The 22,126-nt window shown below is 33.4% G+C and overlaps 2 protein-coding genes and 1 pseudogene across 2 annotated transcripts; all 3 read left to right on the top strand.

The window, feature by feature from the left end:
* Window positions 1-2,683: 2,683 nt before the first annotated feature.
* On the top strand, window positions 2,684-4,462 carry LOC127122101 (uncharacterized). Its single transcript, XM_051052503.1, has 3 exons — window positions 2,684-3,065; window positions 3,123-3,597; window positions 4,195-4,462. The coding sequence occupies exons 1-3, from the start codon at window positions 2,684-2,686 to the stop codon at window positions 4,460-4,462; spliced, it is 1,125 nt and encodes a 374-aa protein (XP_050908460.1).
* A 7,151-nt stretch (window positions 4,463-11,613) lies between these two features.
* On the top strand, window positions 11,614-13,511 carry LOC127122102 (uncharacterized). The gene is made up of 2 exons (XM_051052504.1): window positions 11,614-11,911; window positions 13,318-13,511. The coding sequence occupies exons 1-2, from the start codon at window positions 11,614-11,616 to the stop codon at window positions 13,509-13,511; spliced, it is 492 nt and encodes a 163-aa protein (XP_050908461.1).
* Window positions 13,512-17,698: 4,187 nt separating this feature from the next.
* Window positions 17,699-20,958, top strand: LOC127122103 (uncharacterized; annotated as a pseudogene).
* Window positions 20,959-22,126: the final 1,168 nt, after the last annotated feature.

The raw sequence follows: 22,126 nt of genomic DNA on the forward strand, positions 1-22,126 counted from the left end.
TAAAGCCTTGAATGCCATATTCAATGGAGTGGACAAAAACATCTTCAGATTGGTAAACAATTGTGAAATAGCTAAAGATGCTTGGGACATTCTCAAAACCACCCATGAAGGCACCTCTAGAGTAAAAATGTCTAGACTACAGCTGCTCACCACCAAATTTGAAAACTTAAGGATGAAAGAAGATGAAAATATTCATGAATTTTACATGAGCATTCTTGAAATTGCAAATGCCTCTAGAGCTTTGGGTGAGAAGATGTCAGATGAAAAGTTAGTAAGAAAAATACTAAGATCACTCCCCAAGAGATTTACTATGAAAGTCACAACCATAGAAGAATCTCAAGACATCTCAAATATGAGAGTTGATGAGCTAATTGGATCCCTCCAAATATTTGAGATGGGATTAAATGATGGTGTTGAAAGTAAAATAAAGAGCATGGCTTTTATGTCAAACACAGAAGAGGAAAAGAGTCAGGAGGATGATGAAGAGCTGGTCAATGAAGTAGCAATGTTGGGAAGGCAGTTCAATAAACTGTTGAAAAAGATGGATGTAAGATCAAGGGCAAATGTCAAGAACATCTCATCTGACATCAGTAAATCCAACAATGCTGGAAGAAGAGCAAGATCAGATGAGAAGCTCAAAGAAGGAAAAGAGGTTTAGTGCTATGAATGTGATGGGTATGGACACATCAGGACCGAATGTGGAACCTACCTCAAGAAACAGAAGATGAGTCTTGCTGCCACTTGGTTTGATGAAAGTGAAACAGAGGAGTCTGCAAATCTTGTGACAGCAATGACAGGAAGATGGGGATCTGATGAAGAGTCAAGTGATGATGAAGTAACCTTTGAAGAGTTGGCCTCTACCTACAGAAAGTTGTGTCACAAAAGTGTAGAGCTGTGCAAACAGGTTGAAAGCCAAAAGAAGGAAATAACTCAACTTGAGAATGAGAAGGCAGAATACTTGGAAACCATCTCCAAGTTACAAACAGAAGCAATGGTTCTGAATGTCAAGCTAAATCCACAAGCTGAAAATCAGAAGATAGCACAGCTGGAAAGTGAGAAGGCAGACCATGCAAAAACCATCTCTAAATTGAAGACTGAAGTCATGTTACAAAATTCTAAATTAGAAGAAATGACCAAGTATGTAAGAATGTTAAGCAATGGGTCTGACTCCTTAGACAAGATTCTTCAAACTGGACAAATAACCGGAGACAAATCTGGTATTGGGTATAATAACTCAAAGCCTGAGAGCAGTTACACTGGTGTCAAACCTCAAGTCAAACTTAAGTGCATTCAAAAACCTGTGATGTCACATCATATGTCACAACACCAGAGGAGAAAACAGTTGAAAGGGAAACACCAAAGATGGAGATGCCATTACTGTGGGAAATTTGGTCATCTGAAGCCTTTCTGCTATAAACTGTATGGCTATCCTAGGCCTGATCATCATCAGGATCACTATCAATTCAGACCCAAACAGCACATGCCTAGCATCAAGAAGCAATGGGTCTCTAAGACTAATGTCACAAGTCTGATAGCTCACATTCCCCTCAGAATCTCAGCCAAAGAAGAATGGTACTTCGATAGTGGATGCTCCAGACACATGACTGGAAACCAAGACCTGCTAACTGATTTGTATCACCATACTATAAGTCATGTAACCATTGGAGATGGAGCAAAAGGTGAAATCAAGGGAACAAGTAAGCTTGATTGCCTTGGAATACCTAGACTTGATAAGGTTCTAGTAGTCAAAGGCTTAACTGCAAACCTCATAAGCATCAGCCAACTATGTGATCAAGGTCTAAATGTCAACTTCATCAAAACTGAATGTCTAATCCTTGACATAAATAGTGAAGTAATTATGAGAGGAATCAGGACCAAAGACAATTGCTACATATGGAGCTCTCAATTGGATTATTCCTTAAAGTATTGGTTGAGTACAGATGCTCTCAAGAGTGAGGAAAAACAAGGCTGGGGGAAATGTCATACAAAGATGTCACAGCAGAAGCTCAGAGGAGAAAAGGTTATGATGGCTCAAAAAACTGAGAGTTTAGACCAAACAGGTGGACATATGACCAGTCACAGGGAGAATGGAACTAAGCCACAAGAGACTCTATGCAAAAAGGCCAAGGACATTATGGAGAAGATTTGGATGACACATGCGAAAGGTATAAAAGATGATAGCATTTAGGCTCAACTGGGTTGGATGAAACTATTACTGAGTGCATTCAATGTCACACACGATGTCATAACATTGTATTATGACTTCCTGAATGCTAAAACCTGGTCCAAAAATCAGATTCAGCACAGATGGACAAAGTACTGGTATTGTTATTATCACTCCATCAGAAAATTTGTGGAAGATAAATTCATAAGTCTAAAGCTTGGACTGGAACTAGCAGACAAGCTTGCAAGGAATTTGGGTAAAATTGAATATGAGGGAGGAAAATTAGGGATTTGGACTCTTGAGAAATTATGGTAGTTAAAGTGGAAAAATAAAGAAAATAAAAATAGTGACTGCCCTTTTAAAAGAAAGAGCCACATTAATGATGAATCCTTCCCTGGCATTCAAAATAGTATCTATTCCCATAGCACACGCTACCTAAACGCAACAATCTCCTTCTCCATTCATCTTCTCAGAAAAGCTCAGCTAGGGCAAAGAAACGTTTCTCAAAAGTCCCACAACATGTCCAAACATCCATCATCATCTGGTACCAAACCCTCCCAACATGCAAAGACTCCATCCATGGAGTTTGAAGATGAAGACGTGATGGACGTCACTCCTCTGTGCATGATACCAGGCGACACCACAGGTCCCTCCTCCAATGCTGGAGATAGGCAAGGTAATACCTCTGGTAACTCCTCTCTTCCTAAAGACATGTATTATGCTGATCGTGCTATAAGGAAACTAGTCACGAGAATTCTGAGTGAAGGGCACAAAGTTGAAGGGGTTTCTACCCCTCTGTCCAGAAGGGAACCCTCTCCTGAGGGAGAACCCCATGCTGATAAAGGTGATGATTCATCTAGATCAGAAAAGGAGGTTGCTGCTGAAGGGTTTTGCTCTCTAGGTAAAACCCTACCTAGCAAGAAACCAAATGTGCCTTAAGAAAATATTATTGACCTAGAGGAAGGAATCACTGAAGGAGAGGATGATCCTTTGGTTCATCTGGTAAAACCTAGTGTAGCTGAAAAACTGAGAACTAAGAAAGGAAAAAGTGTGGCTAAAATGAGAGCTGCTAGAGTGAAAAAGACTGCAGGTATAGGACCCTCAAAACCCTGGAGCAAGGTTGAGGTTGGGAAAAGAAAAGAAAGAGACAGCTTTGATTCTAAGGAGGATGTTAAAGACGATGTCCCAGACATCTCCCCTGCAAAAAGGCAGGCTGTTCAGAAATCTCCTGGCAAGGCTGTTGCTGTCCATCTAGACAATATCTCCTTTCATTTAGAAGATGGAGCAGCAAAGTGGACATATGTCATTCAGAGAAGAGTAGCCATTGAAAGAGAACTTGGACAAGAAGCTATAGAGGTAAAGGAGGTAATTGAGCTGATCAAAAATGTTGGACTTGTGAAGACTGTGGTAACTCTACCCCAATGCTATGAGGGGTTGGTAAAAGAGTTTATTGTTAATATCCCTGAGGATATTCATGATAAGAACAGCAGGGAGTTTTGCAAGGTATTTGTAAGGGGCAAATGTGTGAAATTCTCACCAAGTGTCATCAACAAGTTCCTAGGAAGAGGAATGGAGGGAGGAGTAGACCTAGAGACCACAGACAATGAGGTCTGTAGGGTTATCACAGCTGGCCAAGTTAAGGAATGGCCTAGTAGAAATCACTTATCAGTTGGAAAGCTCAGTGTTAAATATGCCATCTTGAACAAGATTGGCTCAGCTAATTGGATTCCTACTAATCATGCCTCTACTATCTCCATCAATCTTGGAAGAATCATTTATGCAATTGGAACAAGGGTTAACTATGATTTTGGCAAGTTCATATTTGATCAAACCATTAGACATACTTCTACAAATGTTGTAAAGTTACCCATTGCCTTCCCCTCCCTTATTTGTGGCATTATCCTGAGCCAACAACCAGGGATTCTGAGTACAAGTGACATTCCAAGCAGGAGAAAATCCCATCTGTCCATTCATTACAAGCTTTTTGAGGGTAGTCATGTCAATGATGTTGTCAAGACATCTGCCAGAAGGGAACCTGCATCTCAAGGGAGCCTAATTGACCAACTAAGAGAAACCTGCAAAGAATTGGAGAATGGTATAACTGTGGCCAAGGCCAGAAAAGAAGCTTTAGAAGTTCTCATCTGTAGCCTAGAAAGGGAAGATATAGAGAAGGCTGGTAAGGATTCAAATGCAAGACCTAAATCCCAATCCAGTGGCAGCTTTGGAAGTTTAGAAGACTCTGAAGGTGCAAGTGAAGATACAAGTGAAGGTGAAAGTGATGCTTCTTCTTCAGATTAATGGTTCCTGGCTGAATTGAAGACTGGGAGGTGTGCTGGAAAGTTTGGTGGAAGCTGGTGCTGATTGGAAGGCTATTGTTTTTACTGTTTTGTATTTTGTGGCAGTCCTTTTGATGCCTGTTATGTAATATTTAGGGCTCTTAAAGAGTTCCTTGAATTTGTTCATTATCTCAGCTTTCAGCTGTGTATAATGTTGGTGTGTACTTCCTGAATATTCTGTTTTAACATGCTTAATGTTATAACATCTGATCTAACTTTCTCTGCTAGGCTAATAGACATTTATTTTGTCTAATTGGTCACCTTTGGTCAATTTTGACTAAAAAGGGGGAGAAGTGCTTGATATGGAAGTTGTTTGTGGCTGGACAGAAGGATAGCTATTATTGAAAGGAGTGCACAGGTGCTACAACAGAATGTTGTTCTGTTTACAGATGTCAAACAGGATGTCTGATATGGTGCACAAGTGCTGATGTTGAAGCAGATGTCAGTATGACATTCTGGCTGGTACAGGTGCTAGAGTTACAGTAGCTGTTATTTGATGAATGCACAGATTCTGGCTGGTACAGGTGTTGGAGTTACAGTAGCTGTTATTTGATGAATGCACAGATTTAGGGGGAGAAAAGTACCCTTGTGCATTGTGCATTTGTGTGTCTTACTAGTTGCATCCATAACTAGTAATTCTGTTTGTTGCACAGATTTGGGGGGATGAGAAGTACCCTTATGCATGTGTGTATTACTAGTAGCCATAGCTAGTAATTGTTTTGCTTCTGCTGCTGATTAAACTACTGTTATGTTGTTTAAACTGCTGAAAGTTTGCCTTGTGAACAAAAAAAAGACAGATATATGTTTTAGCCAAAATTTTCCAAAGGGGGAGTTTGTTGATCCTAAGTGTTGGCAGCAATTTTGGTAAAACAAAGAGTGTTCACAAGATGTCATGTGTGATGTCTTAACATAAGATATCCTATGTACCTGTTGGAGTTCAAGAACATGTGGATGAAGGATTGTTTCAGAATGCCACATACAATGACAAGGCTTCTGATATTGGATGTACCTGCTGGAGCTTAAATGAAAGAACATGTTCATGCAGAAGTGTTTCAGATGACATACACAATGTCATGACATCTGATATGGTTGTACCTGCTAAAAGCTAAATGGAAATATGCAGGATTTTTCCAGGATGTCAGACCCGATGTCATGACATCCTGTACACAGAACATTCAGTATGAATGTATGGTGTTTTGTGATTGCACAATTAATGGTAATCTTTGGATGATTGAAGATTTGGCTAGCTGGCGCATTCAATCATGGATTACAACCAGATTTACTTATTTTCCAAAGAGATTTATCCAGCTGTTATAAAAAGATTTGATTAGAAAATAGATTTAGGGTTTTCAAGATGTCCAAGCCCAGCAGAATGCTTCTATAAAAAGGGACTTAGAAAACCTGTTTGAACACACAACCAAGACTGAGCGAAATACATAGAGAGAGCTAGGGTTTGTGTCTGTTTAGTCGTAAGACTTGTAGGTCATTCAAGTCATCCATAGATGATTCAATTGGACTGATTTGTGGTTGTAATTTATCACTCTAAAGTTGTTAAGCAAGAGTGTGTGTCTTCTTGATCAAAGCTTTGAAGCAAGATCAAGAGTGTGTCTTCTTGATTGAAACTATGAAGTAAAATCAAGAGTGTGTAATTGAAAAGTATTTTCTTTTCACAAGGGGTTGTTGTTTAAAATCACTGGTGTGTGATTGTAAGGGAAGTGAGTGGATTCTCATATCTAAGAGTGCTTAGGTAGAAATTGCACGGGTAGAGATTAGGTGAGTAAGACTGTAACTTGTTGAAGTGTACGGAGAGTCTTTGAACTAATTCTATTTTAGTGAATTTCCTTCCTGGCTTGGTAGACCCCAGACGTAGGTGAGTTGCACCGAACTGGGTTAACAATTGTTTGTGTTATTTGCTTTACCATTCTGTTTATTTTATCCATTGTGTGTTAGCAGATATCAGTGTCGTAACATTACCTTCGACATCTTATATCTAATACCAGAATTTCACTATCCTTTGGAATATGCAAGCAAAATAAGTGTAAGCTCAAGCAATCAAATTAATCAACAAGCTCTTATAAGATCCCCAATGGCTCTTGTATCTTTCACTTTGGATGATCATGGCAATGGTTCTTCAATTTGGCTCAAATAGGATTCCCTAGCACAAAAGCACACACATCAAAAATTTCCAATGAAGTAAATCAAGAATGGACAAGAGTGAGTTTAGAGGTTTAGTCCTTCTAATCCATCTTCAACATTAAGGCCTTTTCACTCCATTTTGCATCGGGAATGTCCTAGAATCTAAGTCCATTTGTCCATTTTTGCATTTGGTCCACAACAATCAAAACAAAAACACAAGCACAATAATATATACACAATTATGTGCTCAAGTGAGCAAAAGGCAAATTGCATTAACATAAACATGTGCTCAAATGAGCAAAGGAAAAATCAAATGAATAATATGTACAAGAATAGTAAATTGCATAAATGTAAAGAGCAAGAATTAAATGTTAATGGTTAATGGTTAGTGTTAGAGTTAGTGTGCCATAAGGCAATTTAGCGTTATGTTAAGCAATCATAATTGGACTTATGTAGAAGTCACAACTATCTGAGGCCGGTCAATAATAATGTAGGCAACAACACAAGTTAGAGATTTTGATTAGTGAATCAAACTCCTACAACTTGCCATGCCAAAAAGAAGATGAGAAATGATCTTGTATTGATTTAGGTTCTTTGCTTGATTAGGAAGCAACTTATCCTTAATGCAAAGCCATTCACTTGATCCATGATCAAGATGAATTAGATTTGAATCAAGGAAGGTTAAACCTCCCATGTATCAAGGCTAACCACCAATCTTTAACTCGTTGATAAAAAAAAAGAAAAAAAGAAGCAGAAGAATAAGAAGAAGAAGATGATTATTAAAGTGCATTAATGGAAATGAAATGAAATAATCAACAAGCATTGACCAAAGATAGAGAAGATCAACGTCAAACAATAGAAAACAGAAGCAAAATGAAGATTAGAAGTCAAGAAACAAATAAAATATTTTTGGTATTTTTCAATATTAAAATAAAACTTGAATTAAAATAATAAAGAAAGGTCAAACTTCAAATTCACTTCAAATCAACTTTGAAAAGTCCAAGTGAATAATCCCAAGTTCAACAAGGTCAAACAAAGTTTGACAAAAAATTTCAGAATTTTTAGAAGTCAGAAACTATTTTTAATCAATTAAAAATGCATAAAAATAACCTAATTGAATTAAAATCTCAAATAAATCTGAAATCAATTAATAAATTGATGAGAATATTTTTCATAGATCTATCATCATTCAAAGAGGTTGAAAAAATATTTTTGTATTTTTTGAATATCAAAAACTAATTTAAATGAATTAAAAATAACCAGAAAAAAGAAAATTCCTCAAAAATATCAAATTTTACAATAAAAAATATTAAAAATCATTTTTGGAAACTAGAAATTAAAAGGAGAAAAATGCAATTGGTCTCATATTTTTTGGACCAATAATGAAGGAGATATGAATTTTTAAAATGAAAAGGAATTAAAGGAAATAAAAGAAGATAGAAATCAGAAATGAAAATGATGAAAATGTGTGGACCATCTGATGAGACCTCATTAATTGACGTGGATCATCACGTGGCCAGGAAGCGCACGCTCACCATGCACTCTAGTCAACTGAAGCGCAAAGGGCCATTTAAATAGTCATAACAATGAACGTACAAGATTAAATCTGGAAAATGAAATGGAAGGCTCAAATTTAATCTGGAGACCATACGGTGACCAGCGCCACCGTCTTCTCCGGCCAGCTTCCGGCGAGGTTCCAATTTACAGAGAAACAAACATGCACCAAATGCCATGATCTAGGTACCAATCGAAAGCTGGGGTGATGTACATCACCCCTGTACCAACCAAATCCACTCTAGGTTTCTACATTGAGAGAAATCAGAGATGGAATTTCCATGGTGTTCAACTGAACTTGCTAGATTTTGAAAATTCGAAGCTCAAAAATGTTGCCTCTATGCAGAGGATTTCAGATCACATAACAACAGCAAGAAACAACCAGTATATGAGCAGATTCGAAAAAATTAAAATGTGAAGTAAACCTCTGATTTGCAGAGTTTGAGAGCATAATTCCTTGCTATGGATGCTTGCAGTTTTTTCTTTAGATCAAAGGGAAGAAGGCTAAGGAACTTTAGATCCAGAAAACAATCAATGAAATTGAATTCTAGATCTGAAAAATTGAGAGAAAATTGGTGAGTTCCTTTGGTAGTGAGGGTGAGGATTCAATTGCACATCATTTAGGGCACCTTCAGGTTGCTGAAATGAGAGGCCTTGGCATTATATTTATAGGAGAAAGCATATGATATGCATGAACATTCCCTTGCACGAATGGAAAGGGCCTTCATGCACGAGCCTGTACAGGCGCATGGAGGGCCCAATTCCACTTGGATTTGGCAATTGAAAAATGATAGAAGAAAATTGGACATGCAAATGGTACAGGTTTAGCTCATGCAATGCAAATTAATTGATTTTCCAAAATTGCACCAATGTGTTCATGTCTTCGAAAATGCCATGTCCAAACTTGAAACACCATCTCATGAGTAATGGTTGGAAAGCTTTTTTCATGAGGATCATTTGTTATGTTGATCAAAACTCCATTTGAAACTTGGAAATTGATGAAAAGTGGACATGAAGTGTAGGGTGCAAAACATGTATATGTGTGAATTTCAAAAATGGCCAAAGTTCAAGCCCTTCTGTCTCAATGATGCAAGCTCCAAATGACAAAATCTTCAACATAAACGTTGTAGATCTTTTCAAGACAATAAATTTGGACTTAAATTTTGCATCATTTGGATTTTTGATGAAGACGTTATGGGCACTTGAAGTTGGACTTTTTCACATTTCAATGCATTTGGTCCAAAGTGACCTATAATGTTTTGCATTATCACATGTATTTCTTTTAGGATTTTGAAATTTTTCTCAACATAAAATTTGAAGTAGACATCTTAAGATTTCCAATGAATTTAATCCCACCTCAAAATCATGAAAAAATTAAGGAGTTATGTCCTTGGGAAGTTGACCCAAAATTAGGGTTTCAATCAAAATGACCTATAATGTTTTGGAATGGATGATGACCTTCCAAGATTTAAATAAATTGTTTATGAACATGAAAGTTGTTTATATGGTTCTAAAGAACATTTTTTCTCTTGGAGTCGTCTCCATTTTACAAACACATAAAAAGTTAGGTCTCAGTGTATTTCAAAATAGTCAGATGAATTGATTGATCAACTTCTCAAGTCCATGCCTCATATCTTGATGAATTGATGATTTAGGACACTCAAATAAGTTCAAATATGCATGAAATGATTAATTAAAGCACTTCCCTTGATTGCATTTGATCATGGGTTGAGGTTGCTTCATGAGCAAGGCAGAGTTGATGAACATATGAATTAGGGTTTCCTTGGGAAACAAGCCTCAAACCCTTTGATTTGCCTTGATCAAAATGATGAATTGCGATACTTGGGAGACATATTTGATGGATGAGAGATTTGGGAACCATTTCCATGCTTGCTTTCATCTCCTCTTGGCCATATCAATGCACATAGGATCTCCTAGAAGCTCTGGACCTTGTACTACTCAAACTGCAAACAACAGATGTTAGTGACATATTTTTGTGCTTTTGGTTAGTGAATAAAAATGAGAAAATCAATAATATACAATTCAAGCATGCTTGGTGATCTCCAACTAACTCTTCAAGAGAGCCCACCCAAAGGTAAGGAGCCAAGATGCTTATGATCCTTGAGGCAAGATGCAAATGCAATGTTATGATGCCATGAGGGATCTTAGGGTCAAAATTGGGATCTTACACAAAGCATAAAACATGATAAAAGAATATAAATCATACGAAAACAGGAAAATAACAAGGTAAAACAACTAATAAAAGTGATGCGAAAACCGCTTATCACTACACTAATATACAAAGTCTCTCACCTCACGTGAGTGGGTCCTCCAAAACCTTCGTAACATTACCATACAAGGCTTCTCGCCACAATGGACAAACCCTAACCACTCTAAATTGTTATAAATCTATTAAAACCTCCTAATAGTCCTACCATTGTAGGAATACTATGCACACCTATACTTTTTTGACAATATAAATATAATCATAATTTTAATTTCAACTTATACACATAAGATTTATTTTATATATTTACAGATTATTTAATAAATTTTTCTCTTCATTTTTTTGTTTATTTTTTTTACGGTTTACTCTATGTAATAAAATATAAATGAAAAATTAAATATCAAATGTATTTGGTATAAAGTTTGGGTCAAATTTATTTTAAAAATTAAAAAATAAAATATTTTTATATGTGAGACGTGGATATTATTGGTGCAATATACGTACATTGTTATCATATTCTTTTTATTTATTTATGAGAAAAAGGATGGTGCATTGACAATGTAAATTATTTTTACACTGTTAACCAATGACAACCATGTATCCCGCCAAATCAGCTATTAAATTATAAATTATTTATATGATCTGGCACTTTAAAGTATTTTAATTGAATGCATGTATAATACTTTTTTACACTGACAGTGTACTACCATTAAACTCTTTATTTATTTATTTATAAAAATTTGACAAACCTAATATATGCACTCCTCAGTTGATAATTACTATTTTCTCCTACAATTTATTTAGAGTGGTTTTTTTATAAAATTATTTCAATAATATAAAAATTCATATCCAATGAATTTTCTTTTTCCAATATATCAATTTGAAATAATTATATTTGTCTCTCAAACATTAAATATAAATAAGTATAAATAATATTTTTGACCAATCTCGTGGTGTAATAGGAGTTACCAAAATATAATATTTAAAAAATCAAAATATCCAAATTAATAAATCGAAAATTAAACAAAAATAATCACAATATCTTATAAAAAAAGAGGTTAGGTCGGAAAGGACACACATCTTTTGACCAGTTTAATTTTTCTTTTTTTATTTACAATATAAAATAAGAACTTCAAAATTCAAAAATTCAAAATATGATTTTCATTTTTATCAATTCAAATAAGAAACGCCGAGATATGACTAAGAAATTAAGAAAATTAGAGAAAGTGGTGTTGTATAAGAGCAATAGTTGGAGTATTGATGATGTGGTGAAAAATAAGAAAAAGAATAACAACATCAATACTAATAGGATTTTGATATCGATCAATATCTTCGGTAGTTCGGGACCATTAACAATAGTGGTTAATGAAGATGATGTTGTTTGTGATGTTATTGTCAAAGCTCTCAAATTTTATGCACGTCAAGATAGATTACCTACTTTAAAATCTGATGCATCTGATTATGTTTTACAATGCTCAAATGATGTCTCTGATGGTAAGACTTTTTAACATGATAATTACTTTTGTGTGTTAATTTTTTGATGTTTAAAGAAAATAATTGAATACTTCACTTTAATCTGATGTAATTTTTATTTTATTTTATAATTTTTATGTTACTTCTTGTGTTTGTTGCTGTTATTTATTGTATTTGGTTTTGATGCAAGTGCTTTTTCTATGCATAATTATTCACGAGCAATCTAGTCTATTGTATGTTTTATTCTTTATTATATCAATTTTTTGGTTTTAAGAGATGTGTTTTTTGAATTTTTTTTAAAAAGCCTATTCGTTCGCACAATTATTCACAAACATGATTGTATGTTGTTTTTACTTATTTTATGAAGTCAATAAAAATTAATTTAAGAAATTTTGAAAAATAAATTATTTTATGCGAGTTGATTATATATATATATATATATATATATATATATATATATATATATATATAATCTATATATATATATATATATATATATATATTATATATATATATATATATATATATATATATATATATATATATATATATATATATATATATATATATCTATATATATATATATATATATATATATATATATATATATAATATATATAATATATATATATATATATATATATATATATATATATATATATATCTATATATATATATATATTATATATATTATATATAATAATATATATATATATATATATATATATATATTATATATATATGATTTTTACTTCATTACTTAATTTTTATTATAGAGGGAATAAACTATACACAAAAAATAAAAAATGAAGCGAAGAAAATTAAAAATTTAAAAATATGTGATAATAAAAGAAGATATTTTACTCTCGATTAAATTGATTTTTTGTTAAATAGATTAGTGAACAAATTCACATGCTTAAATGTCGAAAATCCGTGTTCAAACTCAGTCTTACCTAAAATAGGTTTTTTTATCTAAATTGTTTCAATATTCACAATACAATTAAATCAATATTTATTCTTTTAGTTAACATTTTTTTCTATTAACTAATATTTATTCTAGATGTTTAAATTTTTTTCCTTTAAATTACTATAGAAGAAAATAAGTTATTTTATTTTATTTATTTTATTGGTTAGGATTTGACTATTTTTTCTTTTTTTCAAAATATATTTTTAACTTATACACAAGGTATGAATAATTTTACATTAAATTTTTGTTAAACGTGTTTGGTCCAAATTTTGTATCAAATATATTTGACAATTTAATTTTGCGTGTGTTAATATTTTATTAGAATGAAACTAAATCTCAAAACATATACAAAATTACATATACACATTATTCTTATATAATTGTTGAAATATAAGTACTTAAAAGTGTTAGTCATATAAGTGTTTAAATGATTTATTTTGTTTGTTTATTTTGGGAGCAGCTCTAGGTCCATCTGAACCCATAGGAAGTTTTAGGACAAGAAAGTTTGTGCTATATGAGAATCAATCATCATCTACAAAGACAGAAGAAGCAGAATCAAAGGGAAGAAACGGTAGATGGAAATCATTTAGTTTTAAAAAATTCCGTTTCGCACTGCATTATGCAGCTATTGGTCGTGGTGGTGGCAGAGATTAACTTTCTTTTGATATGCATTTTACAAAAGTTATGAATTATTATAGAGATGGTTGGAATAATGTAAAACATGAATAAGAAATAAGTGATGAACCAATATAGAGATTGTTGTTAAATACTTTACTTTGGGTATATAAAACATAAATAAATTTAGTCGATACATGTAAATCGTGTTTTAGTAATTTTTAGTAGTGTTAAGTGTTATATGTTTGAGTAATGTTATTTGTTTTTTTAATCTACGTGTTCAAAAATACAAGAATATATATTTGTTGAAGTACTTTAACTTTCAAATTATTTAATACATAATTTTTAAAACTAAATATAAAGAAATTTAATCGATAACTAATTTAATGTTGGAATTTCGCAAAATTCATGACGTGGAATTTCACTAAACATATGGAGAATTTCGAATCAACCTTGATGAATAAGAATCAATCTTTATGATTGATTACTTCTCTTGTTCTTCACTCTTCACTCAAGTGAATCAACTACACCTTGGTTGTAAGACGATTCTGCTACACATCAATTATTGAAGAAGGAAAAGAAGAACTGAATTTGGGGAAGAAAAGAAATTAGGGTTTCAACGAGAGAAGGAAGAAGAATAATAATTCTGCTGAGAAACTTCTCTGCTTCCAAACTGAAATTTTATTCAACTCTTCTCTTTGCAACCGTATTCATTGTATTTTACAATAATAGGATACCTCCTATTTATAGGTTGAGATTGCTTGCACACCAAGCAATCTCTAACAAACTAACTAACTCGTCTAAAATACAAAATAAAGCTAAGTTTAATTTTCTTTTGAGATACACTTATTTTCAACATTTCGACAGCTATTGTGCAAAGCATTTAGACAATAATAGACTCTATCAAAAATGGCGCTTTGATACAAATAATTATTCTTAACACACCACTCAATTCATTATGTCTAAGCTATCCACATTCATCATAGATCTTAATTTCTTAAACACTTCGACTTGCACTCCTTTCGTCATGATCTTAGTATTTACTAAATAGTTTTTGTTGAATTTTCTACATTTCTCTTTGCGAATTCTATTGGACTTAGTCATTAAGCCCAATGTTTTGCTTTCCACACCCCTGTCTTACTAGATGCTATCCATGCTGAATCCATCAATACTTCTTTGTATTTGGGCTTGTTTTATTGGGCTCAAAATATCTATTGCTAAATTCTGCACTCTATTTCCAGATTATGTATCCCCCATTTAACCCATTTTTGTTTATTGTGTTTTATTGTTTTGTTAATTGTTTGTTTAGTTTTTTTAATTTTTGTTAACATTTTGTTACAATGAAAGTAAATCTCAAAACATATACAAAATTACATATACACAATATTCTTATATAATTGTTTCCTTTCAGTCAAATTGTGTATTTTGTTATTATCAATTTTAATTGTATTTTTTTTCAATTTTTAAATGTTGAAATATAAGTGCTTAAAAGTGTTAGTCAAATAAGTGCTTAAATAATTTATTTGGTTTGTTTTTTTGGGAACAACTCTAGGTCCATCTAAACCCATAGGTGGTTTTAGGACAAGAAAGTTTGTGCTATCAAAGAATCAAGCATCATCTACAACGACAGAAGAAGAAACGGGTAGATGAAAATTATTTAGTTTTCAAAAAATTCCATTTTGCATTGCATTGTGCACCTATCGATGGTGGTGGTAGAGATTAATTTTCTTCATATATGCATTTTACAAAAGTTGCGGAATATATACTTTAATGTCGATGCTTAGAATAATGCAAAACATGAATAAGAAATAAGTGATGAACCAATGTAGAGATTGTTGTTAAATACTTTACTTTGGGTATATAAAACATAAATAAATTTAGTCGATACATGTAAATCGTGTTTTAGTAATTTTTAGTAGTGTTAAGTGTTATATGTTTGAGTAATGTTATTTGTTTTTTTAACCTACGTGTTCAAAAATACATGAATATATATATATATATATATATATATATATATATATATTATATATATATATATAATATATAATATATATATATATTATATATATATATATATATAAAAGTACTTTAACTTTCAAATTATTTAATACATAATTTTTAAAACTAAATATAGAGTAATTTAATCGATAATTAACTTAATGTTGGAATTTCGCAAAATTCATGACGTGGAATTTCACAGAACATATGGAGAATTCTGAATCAATCTTGATGAATAAGAATAAATCTTTATGATTGATTACTTCCCTTGTTCTTCACTCTTCACTCGAGTGAATAAACTACATCTTGGTTGTAAGACGATTTCGCTGCACATCAATTATTGAAGAAGGGAAAGAAGAACTGAATTTGGGTAAGAAAAGAAATTAGGGTTTTAACAAGAGAAGGAAGAAGAAAAAGAATTCTACTGAAAAAATCTTCTCTGCTTTCAAACTGAAATTTTATTCAACTCTTCTCTTTGCAATTGTATTCACTGTATTTTACAATAATAGGGTACCTCCTATTTATAGGTTGAGATTGCTTGCACACCAAGAAATCTCTAACAAATTAACTAACTTAGCTAAAATATAAAATAAAGCGAAGTTTAACTTACTGTTGAGATACACTTATTTTCAACATTTTGACAACTATTGTGCAAAGCATTTCGAAAATAACAGACTCTATCAAAAATGGTGCTTTGATACAAATAATTATATTCTTAACACACCACTCAATTCATTGTGTCTAAGCTATCTACATTCATCATAGACCTTAATTTCATAAACACTTCGATCTGCACTCCTTTCGTCATGATGTCTGCAATTTGATTCTCAGTTATGCAGTATTTCACGTGCAACATTGCTTTTGCCACTTTCTCTAAAAGATAATGGAAGCTCATTTCGATGTGCTTGCTTCTTTCATGTGCTATCGGATTCTTCGCCATATTGATAGTAGACATGTTGGCGATCTTCATGGTAATTGCTCCATGATCCTTCCTTGTAATTTCTTCGATCATTTTCACCATCCGCATTCCTTGACATGCCCAGAGAGAAGAAACTATGTATTGTGCTTCACACGAAGGCAATGCCACTACTGGTTCTTTTCTTCAGTTCCAAGCAACTAGTGTACCACCTAGCATAGACACATAACCAGTTGTAGATTTTCTAACCTCATTGTTAGGTTGTTTGTATTGTGATTGATAACATTTTTTTCAAAACAAGTGAAATAGAAAGATGTCTTGACATGCTTGTACGATATCGTGACGTGCTATGGTTTTACATTCTTGTAAGATTTGTTTTTTATCATGAGATTAGTGAAGATTCTTTGAAGATTTGATTCACGTATTTTATGGTCCAATAAGCGTTTGTTTTAGAAGCAAATGTCAGTTTAAGCTTTGCCTTGTTTCCTAAGAAAGGATGTCAAAACATTTAAGGAGACATCTGGTTTGATTTGATTTGATTCTATAGAAGATTGTGCAACAGTCTGATTTGGATCTGCTGATTATTTAGCCCAAAGCCCATGCTATTCTGGGGCTATTTAAAGGACAATTCTAAATCCAAGAAAACAACTAATTTGCATGTGTGATAGTCTCTGTTAGGGTTTAGGTTGTTCATTGTTATTTGTGAGCCATTCTCGTATCACTTAGATACTTGAATTGGACTGAGTTTTTGAGTTGTAATTGTGAATCACTCATGAGGTTTTAAGCAATAGTGGATTCTGTTTTATTGGAAGTTTGTTTTCTGTTTATTGTTGGAAGTTGTTATCATTGTTGTGTGATTGAAGGGAAGTGAGAAGGGTTTCATATCTAGGAGATTCTTAGATATAAATTCCAAGGGTAATGATTAGGTGAGAAGTTTGTAAAACCAGAGGTTGTTTAGAACTTCAAACTAATACTATTATAGTGGATTTCCTTCCTTGTTTGGAATCCCCTATATGTAGGCGGCATTGCACCGAACTGGGTTAACAATTGACTTGTGTTATTTACTTCCTGCTATTTACTTTAACATTGTAATTGTTTGTGTTGTCACAATGTCTTGATCCTGGTGTCGTGACATCATATACGACATCTGTTATCTGCATACCATCGTTTCAATTGGCATCAAAACAGACACCCTGTTCTATTTTGGGTGACCTCTAGGGAGATATTTTCTGGTACTATGGATAAGGAAAGAGGATTTATCAACATACCACCTATTATGGATGGCACCAAATATGATTACTAGAAGGCGCATATGGTGGATTTTCTAAAATATATGGATAGCAAAACCTGGAAAGCAGTTATCAAAGGTTGGGAACATCATGCGGTGAAAGACAAAGATGGGAAGGACACATCTAATTTAAAACCTGAAGAGGATTGGTCTAAGGAAGAAGATGAACTTGCTATTGGAAACTCCAAAGCATTGAATGTCTTAATCAATGGAGTTGACAAAAGTATATTCAGGTTAATAAATACTTGTACTATGGCCAAAGATGCATGGGAAATCCTCAGAACCACTCATGAAGGAACATCAAAAGTAAAAATGTCAAGACTTCAACTTCTCACCACCAAATTTTAGAATCTTAGGATGAAAGATGATGAATGTATTCATGATTTTCACATGAATATTCTTGATATTTCCAATTCATCTAGTGCCTTGGGAGAGAAGATGTTAAAGGAGAAGTTTGTTAGAAAAATCCTCAGGTTTTTGCCTAAGAAGTTTGACATGAAGGTCACAACTATCGAAGAAGCACAAGACATCTACAACATGAAAATGGAGGAGCTTATTAGGTAACTTCAAACTTTTGAATTGGCTATCAATGATAGATCTGAAAAGAAGAACAAAATCATAACTTTTATCTCCAACGTTGATGATGAAGAAGCTCAATGTGACATGGAGACTGATGAAGGGATTTCTAATGATATTGTGCTTCTTGGGAGGCAATTCAATAAGGTGCAGAAAAAATTGGATAGGAAGCCAAGACCAAATGTCAAGAACATGTCATAGACATCAATAAGAACAGTGACATTCAGAGAAAATAAAGAACAGAGGAGAAGGAAAATCAAGGAAGAGGTATTTAGTGTCATGGATGTGAGGGTTTTGGTCACATTAGATCAGAATGTCCCATGTACCTCAAGAAATAAAAGAAGGGATTGTCTGTTTTTGGTCTGATGATGATGATTCTAAAGGTGAAATTGATGATGAAACTGTTGGTGTAAGCCCTAGAAGCCAATACTTTTGGTACTTGTATCAAATTATTTATTAATAATAAAATGCTTTTTTATTTATTATGTTTGTTTAATAAAGTCCCTATAATAGCTAGTCCGTTTAATGTATCAAGTGTGACTTAATCATGAGATCCCATTAAACATAAGGACACTATTCTTAAAGTATTCGTAGTCGAGCTTTGTTGTTAAGTGGGATAACATTAAAGCATTAAGACTACTATATATATAGACTGATGATCGCATCTCATGGACCATGGATAAGGAGTTATCACGTCTTAAACATATGTATGAATATTAGGAGTAATATTTATACTGGATTTACCCGCTATGAGGATACTACATAGAATGTTATGTAAAGTTTCATAAGTTATTCTCATGGTGATAGTGGTATATACCACCCTTCGACCTGAAACCACTATGGACCCTAGATGTAGAGTCGAGTGCTTTATTACTAATCAAACATTGTCCATAATTGGATGACCATAAAGACAGTTGATGGGTACTCCACGAAGCATGCTGAGGGACACGAGTGACCTATATGGAATTCGTCCATCCTGCGTAATAGGATAAATGTCTAAGCGTCCAATATTGAACTAGACAAGGATGGCACGGTCTATGCCTTGTGTTTAATATAGACATAAGGGTAAAATGGTAATTGTACACATAAGTATTATCACAAAAGGATTTGTCAGATCACATGACATTTTTGTGTCTTGGGTAGCAGTGATGTGTTGCTAGATACCTCTCACTGTTTATTATGTTAAATACATGATTTAATATAATTGCCAATGTCGCGAAAGCCTACAGGGTCACACACAAAAGGACAGATTGATGAAAGATAGAGTAAATAAGGAACATCGTAAGGTACGGTGCACTTAAGTGAATTGTAGAACATCGTAAGGTACGATGCACTTAAGTAGAATACGAAATATAGTAAGGTACCACGCGCTTAAGTGATTTTTGTATATCATAAGATATGGGCCACATACACTTAAATGGGCTTTTTAGCTTACAGCCCACACAAGTGGTTCTATAAATAGAACCCTTGTGCAGAAGCATTTATTCAGATGAAATTTTGTTTCTCTCTCTCTCTCTCTCTCATTTAAAGCCTTCATTCGTAGAAGCTAGCACTAAGACTGAAGGAATCTGTTTGTGTGGACTCAGTAAAGGCGTTGTCACTATTCAACATTCGTGATCGCTCCTTAGATCTGCATCAAAGGTTTCAATCGCCACAAGAGGTAATTATTCTATCGCTGATCATGCCCATTCGTAAGGATCACTAAAGAAGAAAGTTTTAATTTCCGTTGCGTCCCTGGATCGCTATTCTCCTTCAGAAACTGCTAAGCATGTTACAACTTTCACTGGCAGATATGAACCTGATGAAGATTCATGTGATGAGGATGTCTCTTATGAAGAATTGGATGTCTCCTACAGAGAACTGTGTGCCAGAAGTGAAGAGGTTTGTAAGATAGGAGAAAATCATAAGAGAATCATAGCTCAATTGTATGCTGAAAAAGAGAAACTTTTATCTACTATCTTTGACCTTCAAAATCAGAGTAACCCTATTAACTTCAAACATGATTAAATCCGTAAGAATGTTGAATAATGGGTCTGATATGTTAGATGAAATTCTTCAAATTAAAAAAGGGGCTGGAGACTTAACAGGTATAGGTTTTAATTACCAATCTCTAAATGAACAAGGAAAAACCCCTATGACAAAATTTATTTCTTCTAAAAGAAAGTATGACCCCACAATGTCCAACCAAGTGTTACAACATACTTCCAGACATCGAGAAACTCAAATTAAACTCAAGTTTTTACCTTGGAAATATCATTATTATGGTAAATATGGACATCTAAAAGCCTTTATGTTACAGACTGTATGGTTATCCAAAACATTCAACATATCCTAGGGATAATCATGTGATAATTAAAACTAGAAAGGAGTGGAAACCTAAGGTTGTTGATACATGTCTTATAGCCCATACTTCTATTAGAGCTTCATGTAGAGAAGACTGGTACTTTGACAATGGATGTTCTAGACATATGACAAGGGTCAAGAAGTATTTAATGCACATTAAGTTTTATTCCACCAGTTTTGTCACTTTTGATGATGGAGGTAAAGGTGAAATTAAATGGATAGGAAAGATAATGTGTATTGGACTTCCTAGACTTGATGATGTTCTTCTTGTAAAAGGATTGACGGCTAATATGATCAATATTAGTCAGTTATGTGCAATGTCTGAAAGTAAATTTTACCAAGTCAAAATGTTTGGTTACCAATGAGAAGAATGAAGTTCTGATGAGAGGAGTTAGGTCTAAAGACAACTGCTATTTATGGGTACCACAAGAAACTACTTATTCTTCTACATGTTTAATGTCTAGGGAAGATGAAGTCTAGTTGTGGCACCAGAAGCTTGGACATCTGAATCTCAAAGGTATGAAGAATGCTATATCTGAAAAACTATTAGAGGTCTACCAAAACTCAAAATTGAGGATGGTAAAGTCTGTGGTGAGTGTCAAATTAGGAAGCAAACCAAGATGTCACACCCGAAGTTGCAACATCTGACTACTTCCAAAGTTTTAGAACTTCTTCATATGGACTTAATGGGGCATATGCAAGTTGAAAGTCTTGGTGGAAAGAGGTATGTCTATGTGGTTGTTCATGATTTTTCAAGGTTTACTTGGGTGAATTTTATCAAAGAAAAATCTGACACTTTTGATGTATTCAAAGACCTTTGTCAACGCCTTCAAAGAGTGAAGGAAAGTGTGATTTCTAGAATCAGAAGTGATCATGGCAAGGAGATTGTAAATGAATTTTTTTTCTAAATTTTGTTCTTCTGAATGTATTGGTCATGAGTTCTCATCTCCCATCACTCCTTAATGGAGTTGTAGAATGCAAGAACAGAATATTACCAGAATCAGCTAGAGTCATGCTTCATGCAAAAAATCTTCCTTATCATTTTTGGGATGAAGCACTTAACACTATGTAGCGGTAAAAATTTTGAGATTAAGCTATTGATTAACTTAACTCATAAAGTAAGAGTCGCCACCATGCTTTTATCATTTCCCAAGGAAATGGGAACAAACCGAACAAAACCCAAAGAGGTTTTAAAACAAAACTAATAAAAAGAGATAAGGGTCCAGGGGTTAGTTATGCAAAGGGAAGGTATTAGCATCCTAAACATCTATAGTACTCTATAGGAACCTATTTGGAAATTTGTGCATTTTGGCTTTAAAATGGTGTTGTTTGCAAAAGATAGGAGAATGAGAAAAGAAATAATTTTTATGATTTTTGTGTTTGCCAAGACTTCCTGAGTCCCAGCCTACGTACCAACAAAGTGTAATGGAGGATTAAAACCTCGTAGTTCATTGTAAAAATAAAAATATATGTCTGTTTTGATTCATTTTTAATGAAAAGATATTTTGTCATTTTTAAGGAGAATACTCAACT

The sequence above is a fragment of the Lathyrus oleraceus genome, chromosome 2 (genome assembly GCF_024323335.1).
Source record: "Lathyrus oleraceus cultivar Zhongwan6 chromosome 2, CAAS_Psat_ZW6_1.0, whole genome shotgun sequence".
NCBI lineage: Eukaryota > Viridiplantae > Streptophyta > Magnoliopsida > Fabales > Fabaceae > Lathyrus > Lathyrus oleraceus.